This window comes from Pleuronectes platessa, chromosome 8, assembly GCF_947347685.1.
Source record: "Pleuronectes platessa chromosome 8, fPlePla1.1, whole genome shotgun sequence".
Classification (NCBI taxonomy): Eukaryota; Metazoa; Chordata; class Actinopteri; order Pleuronectiformes; family Pleuronectidae; genus Pleuronectes; species Pleuronectes platessa.
In genome coordinates, this window is record NC_070633.1 from 13,154,027 (window position 1) to 13,167,516 (window position 13,490).

General features: G+C 46.4%; 1 protein-coding gene across 1 annotated transcript in view; it reads right to left on the reverse strand.

Moving 5' to 3' along the window:
• unc5a (unc-5 netrin receptor A) overlaps positions 1 to 13,490 on the reverse strand; it is a 143,997-nt gene that overhangs the window by 8,445 nt on the left and 122,062 nt on the right. The window contains exons 10-13 of the mRNA XM_053428121.1: positions 12,399 to 12,486; positions 11,766 to 11,934; positions 9,556 to 9,789; positions 634 to 783 (exon numbers count right to left, since the gene is read on the reverse strand). Coding sequence (XP_053284096.1) covers positions 634 to 783; positions 9,556 to 9,789; positions 11,766 to 11,934; positions 12,399 to 12,486 — 641 coding nt within the window. The remainder of the gene's footprint in view (positions 1 to 633; positions 784 to 9,555; positions 9,790 to 11,765; positions 11,935 to 12,398; positions 12,487 to 13,490) is intronic.

Consider the following 13,490-nt stretch of genomic DNA (forward strand, 5'->3'; position numbering starts at 1 on the left):
ACATTACTCTGATCCAATTGAACCCAAACAACTAAAACAACCCTTTTGAAATGCAGCAAATCGAATGTTAAATCAAGGACAAAAGTTTCGGCCTCTGTGTATAAACGTCATTGACACAACGTGAGGTCTTATTTATTTAAAAACGTGTGAGAATTTCGGACGAAAAAAGTAAACTGAGCCAATGGCAGTGTAGCTCCCGTGTCACATGACACAAGGGGCACAGCCAAGAAAGAAAAATGTTCCAGTCAAGTGAGCGAAGCAGATATTTTGATGGGGGGGGGGGGGGGGGGGGACAATTCTAGCGAGTCGACTACGTACAGTACACTTAATAAAGTATCTGATGTGACACAGCACGATAATAAAAAAAACAAGCTACTGAAAAACGATTGATTACTCAGTTGTATCACTCTTGCCAACACGTTTTCCATTCTTCTTTGATTTCTCTCAATGGCCAATTTAGAATAACAAGAGAGAGCAGGGGTTTTAAATTGAGCATACAAAGAAACACTTTGTAACAGCTGATGCTCGAATTTGACGGATACAGCCAAGCCCTTTGTATCACATCTCCATGCTCCCGCTCTGATCTGCAGTGACTCCCTGCCCCTGCGGCCCCCCACGGCCCCCCCAACACACCTGGTAGCCGGCTAGCAGCTTGCTCCTCCAGTGCGCCTGGGGCATGTCGTGGATGGACAAGCGCAGGTTGTGGTAGCTGTCTTTGAAGAGGAGGACGTGAGGCTCGTCAATCAGCCGACCCCCGAGCTGCCGTTCCATCTGCATCACCTCCTGATGAAAGAGAGAGAGAGAGAGCGGCAGAGGAGAGGAGAGGTGTTAGAAGAAACACATTTACCATCACAGTCACAGAGGGAAGTGAAAATGTGCAAAAACAATCCATAACTGTGTATCTACCTCATAATTCACACAAACAACTGCACAGGTTGAAACAAGAAATTTGTCAGGAAATTTGTCACAATGAACACACACACAGGTTTGTGCAGCTATCCTGTTATGTCCGCCAAGGAGGTTTTGTTTTCATTTGCATTTGTTTATTTGTTTGTAGTCAGCAGGATTAAGCAAAAACTACAGCACAGATCTTTATCAAACTTGGTGACAGGATGCGTAATGAGTCCTAGAAAAACAATTTCATTTAGTCTCAGATCCAGACCAGGATTTTTTCTCCTTACCTTCATCAACGTTGTGAGATAGGGCCTTTTCAACATTTCCCTGATTTCTCAGGGAATAATTCATGGATCTTAATGAAAAAATCTGTCATGTTTAGGGGACTTATATTGTGTGCAATTTGGTGTATATTAATGAACCAGCTGACCTAACCACAATTCACGTCAATTCACGCCCATAAACCTAAGTTATAGAATTCTAGTATTAGAAAAGAGTTAACAAAATATGTGTACACAGACTCAGACACAAACGCATACAGCGACAGACACACAGCGTGAGCACGAGGCGGGGGTACAGTACATCGTAGGACAGGATGATATCATCTCTGCATGCGGCTGCAGAGAGCTGACTTTAATGTCACCACAAGGTTGATCCCTTGCCTCGGTGTGTGTGTGTGTGTGTGTGTAGGCCCAGATTGTAGCAGCCGCATTAGCATGCGAACACTCCAGTCACTCTGGCCTACTAGCTACCTGGACAGTGATGAAGTCAGCCAACGAGCCATTAGTCAACTGCTCATTGTTCTCGCATGGCGAATCTCCTTAATTTCCTTTTTGTTTTTGTGCCAGGAGAGATTTGTAAATGCATGCTTAATATTTTAATCTCTGTGGGACCTGCTCACTGGACCATTTGTTGCTGTCCAAATGACCATCTGGAATGGAATGATAATATCCGCCGCATTTTCCTCTGATCTATCACTTCGGTTTTTGAGCTGTATGCTTTTGGTGCCGAACGAGTCCTTAATCCAGCCCTTTGGATGGCGTTCACACGTGCAACCTCCCGCTCTATTCAGAGGAGCATATTGCAACAGAGGAAAAACAGACCTCTGAAAAAAGCAGTGTGAAAAGACCTCGGAAATAAGATATGTTCTCTAATCTGTCTGAGCAGGGAAAACAAGATGGCAGCACGGGGAAAACAGGCAACCGGAACAAGCCTCTGAGTCGGAGGGGGGACGCATCTCGAAGACGCTGGCTCCTGGAGGGAGATGCGTGTATAGATGGCAGCCATATGTTGAGTGCTGCATGCCAGCCTATGCTATGATTTCAGCAAAGACATCTAATTAAGGAAGAGAATGGCAGTAATTTCTAACCGCACAACGCTGATTCAATTTTCTGCCCTCTTTCCCAGGATCGGGCTAGACTGATTCCAATTATGAAGGAACGGAAGCTGTTAATTATCCATTTGGAATCTCTACCTGCTGTTGTTAGTTGATGTGCTTTTCTTCTTCATCCAGAGAGCACTTTGCTCAGCCCGAGAATTGATTTTTCCTGTTTGCTTGGTGCGTAGCTAATTTTCACGTTTGCTTGATTCCTTATCTTCTCGTTAACAAGGATATTTCGCCCCCCCCCTACATGATTATTCCTGCATCTACACTAGTTTTATTCTTTTCTCTTTGCCCTGAATGTGGGTGCCTGTCTGGAATAATCTCCCTACTGTACTGCCACGCCGGAGCCTTGTGATGTTACCGGCCCACTTACTCAGCGAGAGAAGGTCAGACAAGGGCTCTAAATCACAGCATTGAGGTCCCCTGACTTAATAACAGGGGGCAGCGCATTCTCCGCAGAATCAAAAGCCCTCGGCCATTATGTCTCTAATGCAGACAAAAGGCACATTATGAGGGCTTCCAGAGAGGTTCATTTAAAGCAGTTGTTAAGCGCAATTATTTGTTGGGGTTGATTAGCATTGCAAATCGAGGCTGGTGGACTTTGATCAGGGCTTTGACCTATACCAGCGGATCTATAGGCCTGTGAAAGAGCGCGGAATGCCAATTATCCTATTATCAACAGCGAGGGACTAGAATGAATACTAACTTGCCCGGCTCGCAGTTTGTCAGGTTCAAAGCTGACACGGCAGGATTACAATCAAACAGGGTCTAGGACATGGCACCCCTGTTATTTGACAGGGACACCGAGCTTAGCGAGGGGGGGGTACAATGAGGGATGATGCACTCGCTCCTGTCCTCGCTCTCAAATGACACCGTATTTTTGCTCGCATATTGTTTGTGTGTGTGCCTGAGTGGCCCCGGGTGTGTGTTTTTGTGCAGGATTTCAGCATATGTTCTGGACCGGGAGAATAATGGCCCTCTTTACGCCCCATTACCCCGTTAACAAATGGCAGCGTGAGGGAGCTAATTGATGAGAAGCTAAATTTGACCGTATTATTTACTCTTTCTGGGGGGAAAACAATGCGGCGGTTTTTGAATTGGTTTATCAAATCACATATTAATCATCGACTGGGTGCCAACATTTGTGTTTCCATTTGGCGGAGATAACAGGGGGAGCGGTTTCTCCTAAGACACCGTGACCCCTGTACATCTGCGGAAAACATTAAGATGCATGAGACGGGCAAGAGGTTCAAGTACTGCAGGAGAAAAAGCCCTTTTGTTCTGACGGAATTCGTGATGGCCTGTGGTGTGTGTAAAGACTGTGAATTTAGAGTCAGACAGAGCCAAGACCACCCCCTGGCATTCAATGAGGCCGGCTAAAGAGAGTGAGATAGAGCAGGGATGGAGTGAAAAAGAGCAGGAGCGGGAGAGAGAGGAGAGAGACAGAGGGAGCTTAACATTTGTGTCTCCGGGTCACTAGAGTGGCCGGCTTTAGCAGGAGAGATAACAGGATTACTGCAATCACGGCCACAGTTTTCTATGACTTCAGCCCCCTCCCTCCTCATCCTCCCTCGCCCACCTCCCCTGCCCCGCCCCCAGCCCCTTCTTCCTCACCCCCATCCTCTCATCCTCTCGGCTCGGACCACAGCTGGGACTGTGATGGACTGGGGACGGGCTCCACCAGGGGAACAAGAGACACTCACACAGCTAATCTCTTCAGGCTGGTGCTGACAGAAAGAGGTTAGCGGCTGCACCAAACTCCCTCGCAACAAAAACAGGCAGGCCAGACATTGGACACAAACAAATCAAACTGAGAGGCACTTATATATATGTACTCTCTCTCTCTATATATATGTGTGTGGGTGTGTGTTTTAACTTGACTGGATCAAAGCTGCATATTCAAATATTCTACTTTCCTCCCAGCAAGGTCACGCTCTTACATGTGGTCGTCTTTTGTTCTGTCAAGCTGCGTAATAAACTGATTAAGTTAACGGATTCTGACAGGGATTATAATACAGAGTTTGATCAGTTAATTAGTCAAGCTACGTGTCAACCGCAACACGGGAAGCGACGCACGCGCTTTAATATTTGCATAAACTCGTCCTCACCCCTCCACTCGCAGCGTCCTCGCGTGTGCTTAAACCTGTGCATTCGGCGCAATGATCCATTTTCAGAGCCGCTCTTTTCCGGCAAATGCATTTGTTTATAGAGAGTAGTCCGGCTATGTGGGCTCCATAAATCTGTGTATTTGTCAGCAGGATGTGACAGGCTTTTCCTCTCTGACTGAGAGTCTATCAGTCTGAGCTCCAGTGGCCGTGCCCGCTACAGTCAACTCTGATTAATAACTACAAATAGAAGGGACTTGTCTGCTCAGTTATAAATGGGGGCCGTGTTTGCGAGGAAATAGATGCACATTCCCCCCTGATAAATCACAGAGCGGCACTGGAGGAAACAGCACACAGGAACACAGGAAAATAATATAGAAACAATTTCTCAGCTGGGCACGGTGATAAAGCTCAGTGTCTTGTTTAACTTAATGCCAGCGATTACTGGGCTGTGCTCTTCTGCTCGTCTTCCTGGAATTCCTTGCCAGTAACTATTCTGATGGAGGAATCACCGAAGCTGTTCACATTACACTACGTGTGCTGGTCTCCTCTGATACATTAAAAGCAAAAAGGGTTCTGCTTAAATATAGCCCACTGCTCAGGAGCTAGTGAGCAAATGTCATAGCACATAACCAGTTTATGAGTCCTTTTAAAGGCAAATAAGAATAATAGCTTGAGGTCACAGGATGTGCAAAAGAAACCAAGCGCCACTATTTAATAACCAGTGACACATCAATTAAACAGCCATTTAACAATGAAAATACAGTTTTTACATTTACGAGACAAAGAGCCAAATGTAGTGGCCTTATTACATGAACATTGGTAAAAGTGTAAATTTTGACATCTGAAATACAACGTTTAGGGTTTATAGGCTTTTGTTTGATCATTTGCAAAAATCTCATGGCCTTTAAGTGTCACGTAAACTCAACGGAAAGATCCTCTAACAAAATAGTCTGCAGCAGCCATGCCAGCGAAACTGTGACACTGTGCTCTATAGCTATAACATATAGCTATAACAAAAACCCATCCCAAAGTTTGATGACACAATTCAGTCTGCACCAAGGTGGTGGACAGCAAAACCTGCACAAGGCTGGTGTTTGCTTCATTTGAAGATGCTGGGAGGCATTATCAGTTATTCTAGACTGCAAAGGCAGAGACTGTAACATCGAGTGTATCTTGAAGTATTAAACACATAAAGCAAGACTACTGCAACTCCCTCCACTGCCTGCTAGTGCCATCACACCTCTGTAGCTCAATGAGAATAGAGCAGCTCGACTGTCCTTCAACCATCCTAAGTTCTCTCACACTACACCGCTCCTCCGCTCCCTTCACTGGTTACCAGTGGCTTCCAGCAGCCGCTGGGTCGACACCTAGCCACTCAACAAAATCACGACTGTTTGCTCTCCTGGCTCTCAAATGTTGGAACGAGCTCCCCATTGACCTGAGGACATCAGAAAGTCTTCACATCTTCCACCACAGACTAAAGACACCTCTCTTCCGACTACACTTGGATTAGAAGACGATGTCAAAAAACAATCCTCAACTCTGGTGTGTATGTATGGCACTTACATGTAGCACTTTGTAGTTTGGCATTTCTGAAGCAAATTGTACTTACTGGATTCTTGCTGTTCTGGGATTGTACCCTTATGGTTGAATGCACTTATTGTAAGTGGCTTTGGAGAAAAGCGTCAGCTAAATGATATGTAATGTAATGCAACAAGAATGGTCTTCTCAGCCACACTTACAAAACGGGCGTATCACCGTTCAACACACCAATGTGCACACAACTTAAAATATACAAATATGTGTCTATTATTGTCCAGTCATGGCTACAATTTTCCACACAGATTTTGTGTTTGAGCATACCTTTTTAAAAAAAAAATGTTTCTCCCGACACACTGAAGGAGAGATAGGAAAGATGGTGAACGGGTAGGGTAATGACTTGCAGTAAATGGTCGAGGCGGTCAGGAGTCAAACCGGCAGTCGCAGCTCAAGGCGTATGTGCCTTAACTATTTGGTTGCCCCACCCACAGAGATCTATAAAAAAGGATGATCATATTTGAATCTGAGACACCAGATACCATCAATACTATGGTGCCTCAGAAAGGCTACAGCTTAATATGGGAAAAATGACTTTCTGCTTCGACCTCTGAAAACAATAAATCTGACAGAAAGTGGGTGGTTTATAAATCATTCTACATGTTTCTTTTACCAGCACACTCTCAAAACACAGACACGTGGGTGTATATGCAGAACATTTTGTTAAACTACCAATAAACAGCAACAGTTATGTTATTGTTGTTCCTGTAAAAGTAGATTATGCTCACGCAGCAGTGTTTTGTCCTTTATATGAAAATCTGACTGATTCTGAATATCAAAGCTAAATATTACAAAAGTCACTAAAGCGTAATCCTGTCCTTAAACACACCTTTGTCGGCACCCTTCCAGTTTAATTAGACGTCGGTGTGTCTCTGTACTGAGTCGCAGGCTCGGTTCACTGCAGGTGTTTCAACCGGTAGTGGGATGGCAGAACATCAGTGATGCTCTCCCACAGGTCTTGCTGGGAACAAGCGAGTGCACAGCGAGGGTGCCACCAAACGCTGATCCTGTCTCCTCTGCTGCTGTGCCAGCCTTGGCTGGGCCCATCAAGAGTGGGACACACATTAAATATTAACTTAATTGGTCCCAGCAGAGTCCTGCTACCATACGGCACGCATCAGACGGAAATGTCACTGTTTCCCCGGAGCCCCCCCCCTCACTTTGGATCAAAGACAATAACATTGGTTCGAATCTGCTGTAATTGGGAGATAAGAGATTGCATGGTGCGGCCTGTGCATGCGTGTGCTCCCGTGTTTGTGGGTGTGTGTGTCTGTCAGTCTCGCTGATGGAGGCTTGTCACGGCCGAGACTGGAGAGAAAACCTCCAGTTCTTCCTGCCTCTGAGTAGTCAACAGAGAAGACAGACTTCCGACAAATCTCCTTTTCTGTTCCTTTCTTCATCTCCCATCAAAAGTACAGCCTGTTTAATGCATGGGAAGTTGACTTCATGTCTGGGAAAGAGGCGTAGTTGCCTCAGAGGGCTCCGAGTACTGTCATAAAATTCAGATGTGCTGAAGGTGTACTCTGCATCTCCGCCAACATTAAACATGCTGCTGCACTACTGCACTGTACCCCCTACTGGTCCTCCACCACTGTTCTACACAACAATTAACTCTAATGGCCGCCATAGAGAAAGTCTAATCATAAATGGTGCATTTTAAAGATAGTGATTAGTGATTAGACCGAACCTCTCCAGGGAAGTTTAATCTCCACTCAAAGTGGTTAATGTACTTGCTAAATGAACTGCTTCCTCCATTATAGCACCAAGAGCAGTGTGAAATCAGGATTACTAAACAGCTTAGGCCAAGTTCTAAATCACTCACTAAAAACTACAGAGCCCCGGAGACGCCGCGGCTTACCACAGGACCAGGTTGTGTGAGAGCCGGGGAGTTAATGCACTCAAGGGCGTCGAGGGAGCCGCAGAGTATGGCAGCACAAGTGCCGGAGTCAACAAGCTCAGATGTCCTTTGCCTGACTAAGAGAGCGAGAGAATAGCAGAACAAGAGCTAGCCAGAGGCGGAGGAAGAGAGACAGATAGAGGTTTTGTGCACAAGCAGCCTTCCTGCAACCAACCCAGGACACACAAGGTCATTGACAGTAACACTGTAGCAAAACATCACAGGGTCACCCGATGATCTGAATATAAAAAAGACAGCCCTATCATTGGAACTGCTTCGGTAGCAAGTAAACAACACACCGAAAAAGCCGCAGTACAGCCTTTACCTTATGTATGCTGCATTTTTGCATTAATCCCTACGTCAGAACGCAGCCGAATGTCAGCAGGCAATTTTTCCCGAACACTCCTGCAATCATGCATTAGCTGTCAGAAACAGAGAGAGATGGCAGCTGAGGCGTAATTGAGCCACAAAAAAGACAGATGTAAGCCGGGAGGTTGTGGTAATTCCCAGCCCACAGCTACAGCACCGTGCACCGTTCTCATCTCATCCTCAACTCCCTGAATGGGAGAGTGCTAATTCCGGACCATTGTTTATGGCCCATAGCTATCCATAGATTGTGCCGGTGGCGAACCTCTGCACAAGGAGGTCGGCCATTACAGCCGGCAAAAGTGGACTCGAGTGGGAAGTGGCACTTGTGGCTGTAGGTGGTGTCAGATGAAGAGGAACAGCTTGGAGTGAGAGAAAGGGAGGTGCGGGGAGAGAGAGAGAGAGAGAAACAGAGAGAGGGAGAGAGCGCATGGGAGGGGTTGCTGGGAAAAGATTGGGACAGGCTCTCTCCTTTTAATTTACTAATTAACCATGCAAATGAAATCTTAACAGGCTACTCAGAGGCCGTCCTCGGGGGAGCGGGCAGGCATTAGTGCTTGATTATACTCTGTCCGTGTGGAGAGCAGAAAAAGAGAAGTGAAATATGCTGTTGAACAAAGTGATGGGGAACTTCTCGGCCCACTGCAGCCGAGCAGAACCCCTAACAGCGTGAAAGGAATTTAACATCTTTGTAGGCACGCACACACACAAACACAGACTGTGCAGAACACTATGTTCAACCTGGACATATGCTTTGTTTCAATACACATCCGCACATGGTAACGGAGCCTGCAGTTTTCTTCAATTCCCCATGGCCATGCCTAACTCCTATATCTCTAGATATATAGGAACAACACGACCACAATGGAACCACACAATGGAAATTCACAACAGAAGTGAGCAGCAGCGGATGTGGACAATGAAACAAGCAGAGTTTATTGATGTGATTAAGAAAGCAATTTGATGCTGGTCTATTCAAGGTGTTACGGTACAGGTGCGATTCTTCCTTTGCGGTGCTCCAAGCGGCTGCACCGTAACACCTCTAATAGACGCGTGTCAAACTTTAAGCGGGGGCTGATTTGTCCGGGATCTCACAAATGACGGCTCACTTGACCCCAGGAAGTAAGTCTGCTTGTTTATTGTCAACATTCCGTGTCGCTCTCCCCTGTAGTGGTTGTGTGAGACGTCTCGGCCACTGTGGTCTACCCATCACTCAGCTGATGCTAAATCATCCGATCTGTACAACCTCAGGCCTGAGAAACCGCCGGCCGAGCAGAGCAACAGGGGGCTTTGCATTGGTCACACTTTACCTTGAAGACGTCCTGCGTGTCGTCCATGCAGTACACCCTGATGTTGTACTCCAGCGTTGAGCAGTACGCGTCGGAGAAGAGCACCAGCCTCAGGCGCTTGGCAGCACCCATGTGCAGGGACTCCCCAACCAAGGCGAAGGTGCCCAGCTGCTCGGAGAACAGCCGGCATGTCTCGGCTTCAAGCTGGCAGTAATAGGGCTCCGACACCAGCTCCTCCCCCATGAGCAAGACATCCTGGAGACGAGGCAGAGGGAGAGAGAGGGAAAAAAACCGGATGAAGATGGAAGGTTGAGCACCCACTTTAGGAAGGAAGGGTTTGCCTGTGTACCTGATATGTGTGTGTGTGTGTGTGTGTGTTCATAAAAAGGTTGTTAGGGAAGTACTTCGGTGTAGCAGCACAGCCCAAGACTCTACTCTACTCCCTGAGTGACAAGTCACAGCTGAGCTAAAGGTCTTTAGTGTCTTGGTAACAGTTTAAAAAGGGGAATGCTCTGTTCTTGCTTCAAATTCCCTTTTCCCCACAGTGCCCTTACTCCACACTGACAGAAGGACACACATCTCCACATACAGAGACACACGTCCTATAGAACGCCATCAATTTACTTAATAATGCATGAACGAGGTACTCAATTGACATGAAAGGAGACTCGAATAGATTTCTGGCAAGAATAGATGGTTCTGCAGAGAGAAAAGACTGGAGGTGCTGTTAATATCGGATATTGGGATTTCCAGAATTTCCTACAGCCTTTGAGATTTGTTAAGGAAGGTGAAAACAACTTGCCAATACGGAACGACATTGTTGCGTGACAGTGAATGTGAGTGATCACAGGCAGCACCAATTAATTGCTGCTGTAATTTGCAAAGAGTGGAAAAAAAGGACATAACAGGGATTTAAACACATCAGAGAAGCGATGTCTCGATCTTTTTTTGCTGCATCACAAGCGCATCCGTGGACTTGTGAAAACATCCCATCACAGTGCGAGATGACTTTATGAGATCATTCCACCGCTCCGCGGGCTAATTTGATGGCGACAAATTGGACACAAGGTGACAACATTTTCTCTGAAATCCCATCATGCCAGTTGACTGACTCGTCCCATTAGCCAATGAAGCTGAAGAGAGCATTCCGCCTGCCAAATGCCCAGCGAGCCCCCTGTAGGATCGATTCAACCAGCCACCGGCTACATCAATAGAATTGGTATTGACACAATTCATTTGCTATGCAACCACAATGGAGTCTCACTCTTTCATCATCTGAATATTTCTTCACAGTCGAGCTGAAGCAGTGAGGTGGCTCAATTACACCAACGAGCGCTCAATGCACGAGCAATCTCTTTCTTTTACTGCTTCTGCATATCCAGGTCTTTTTTCTTTTTTTCTAAACCATGATTCCAGTCCCCCTCACTTCCCCGTCATTCCTCCACACCCACACTGTACCTGCTTGTCGACTTTGTCTTCCCCTCTTTCATGAACTGGGCCCTTTTTTCCCCGCTGGGCTAAATTTGGTCCAGCCGATGATTAAAAGAGCTGGTCTAACCTCTGCCTCAGACAGGCTAATCCATCCCACAGACACCCCACCGCTGCCACACGCGGGAAGGCTGAATAATTTATGCACAATATCGAACATGAAAAAAGACCTACTAACACTCGAAAGCCCATCAGCACCCTATCTCTCCGGATTGTTGAGATGGGTATACCGCCTCAGACCATTGGTTTGTGTGGGTGTGTGTCTGAGTTTTTTTTACTTCCATCCTGTTTGAGTCTGGCATTTCTGGTTACTTTTAAATTTTGTGGACGGAAAAGAAATAGGGATGGAACTAAATAATAGGAATCAGTGGTCAAGGAGTACCCTGACGAGTACTTTGAGTATCAGTCCTTTGCTTAGAGGATTTGTATTTTGAGAAACATGTTGCCTAGCAGCAGAAGCTGATGTGAGCGGGTGCTTCCAGGCTTTTGTTCCAGCCCAATGAGAAACACCTGATGGTCAATACAATTTAAATCCTATGGAGTGGATGAGTGCTCAGCCAGAGCTCCCTCTGCCATACAGCATCGAGTGCTCTCCACTGCATGTTTCAAGTCACTGCTGGGCAACTCTGTACTTTCTGAAGTGAAAGCTCCGAATGAGTCCAGTAAGACTTTACAAATTCACTGGGTGGAAACTTTTTCTTTCTGTGGAGAATTTGTGTGCTCGAGTGTTGGCGCTCACTCACCTCCCAAGCGCCCTCGTAGTTCTGCTTCTTGAGGCGGACGGCCCAGTTATCGAGGCATGCGTCAGAGCAGTGGTCCATGCTGAGGATAACCGGCCGGCTCAGGACCACCCCCGGAGGGCCACAACTCACAACGGGGCTAAGCAGGGTCTGGCAGCCTGCCAGGGGTAACCTACACCAGGGAGAGAAGCGGGAGGCAGGGGGAAAAGATCGAGATGAAGATCTTTTACTCATCCGAGTTATAAGAGAGAAGTTACTACTCTCTTGTAAGCAGGATATGATACCACCACCTCTGCAAATTATCTCTCAGCCGTAACAGAGAATAATGAAAGGCTGCTGGACCCGCGGACTAGCTGGACCAAGTTGTGATTGAGTGAGTAATAACAGAACATCACAGCGTGCTACAATGACTGTGCCTTCAGAGAGCGGATGCAGCAAGCTAGATAAACAGTGTTCTGCAAACAATTCATTCAACTTAAATAGTACACATCCTGGTAAGAGGCTACGTTATTTATTTACATCCCTCCTCCTCAGCCCAGACTTAAGCCTTTCCTAATGGAACAGAAGAGCATCAAAACAAACAGCCTAGTGGCATCCAGGGAAGACTGCCAGTTAGGCTGTGTTAAAGAGACCCACCTTAAATCTTCTTTCCTCTGAACAGTGAGATAAATCTCATAGATCTTCCCTCTGGGGATGGCCTCGGGAGGAATGAGCAGACTGATTCCTAATGCAAATAACAACAAAGGGAGAGAGAGGGGGTTAGGGAGGAGGAGGAGGAGGACGAGGAAGAGGAGGGGGGCAGGCTCATTTGTTCTGACTGAACAACACTTTTGTCATCTCACAAAAGGAAGCTGGCCCACTCGACAAAACTGTAAGGCTGCAAAAAGAAAAAAGAAATCCATTCTGAAGGTCAGAGGCATCCTCCGGCAGGTGCAGCGGATGCAAATCTCTGCACCGGCAGCCGAGGCTGCACACGTCCCCGCGGTCAACAATTAGCTGAGACAAAAGCGCACGCTGCATCGCAGTTTAAATGTCCTCCGTCTGCCACCAAGTAGATAATTGAGACCAAGGAACACACTACTCCAGGAAAATTGTGCACCCCCAAGAGAGTGTAGGAAGGTACCCTGGAGAGAAGAGAAAGCTATTGAGGTAGTTTGAGTGTTGTGGCCTTTATGTTGTGATTCTGAAGCCAAATAGGCCACTTAGAATCCTATTTAAAATGTAGCACAAACAGTGACTACGTGACACAATCGCTACAGTGTTTGGATTGTAAAGGGGATCTGTTTAGCATAAAAACATCTGTTTGAATAAGGCAAAGGTGCCTGAATGCTCACCACCAAAAAAGTGACAGTGGCATATATATCTTGTTTAACTAAATGCATCCCTTTTCAGTAACTGATTTATCTTCTTTGTCCCAGTGAAAAAAACTGATGGCAAAGTGTGGGAAAGGCTTCACAGCTCTGAGTTAATCTATGCACAAAATATCTGTAAGGAAGCAGGGGCGAAACGAAGCAAAGAGAGAGGAAAGGAGAAGAATACAGGTAATAGAGATCCGGACAGTCTACAGTAAGCCAAGTGAAAAGACTGTCCACCACTTTAAACTCTATATTCAGCTAATGTGGAGAGGGGAAGCAAAATAGGGGACTAATGATGGCAGGCTTCTTATCCTACCTCTATAATTGGAGAGTAGTTTGTGCAGGTGTCTGTCCCTGTAATTGCTCTGTCTAG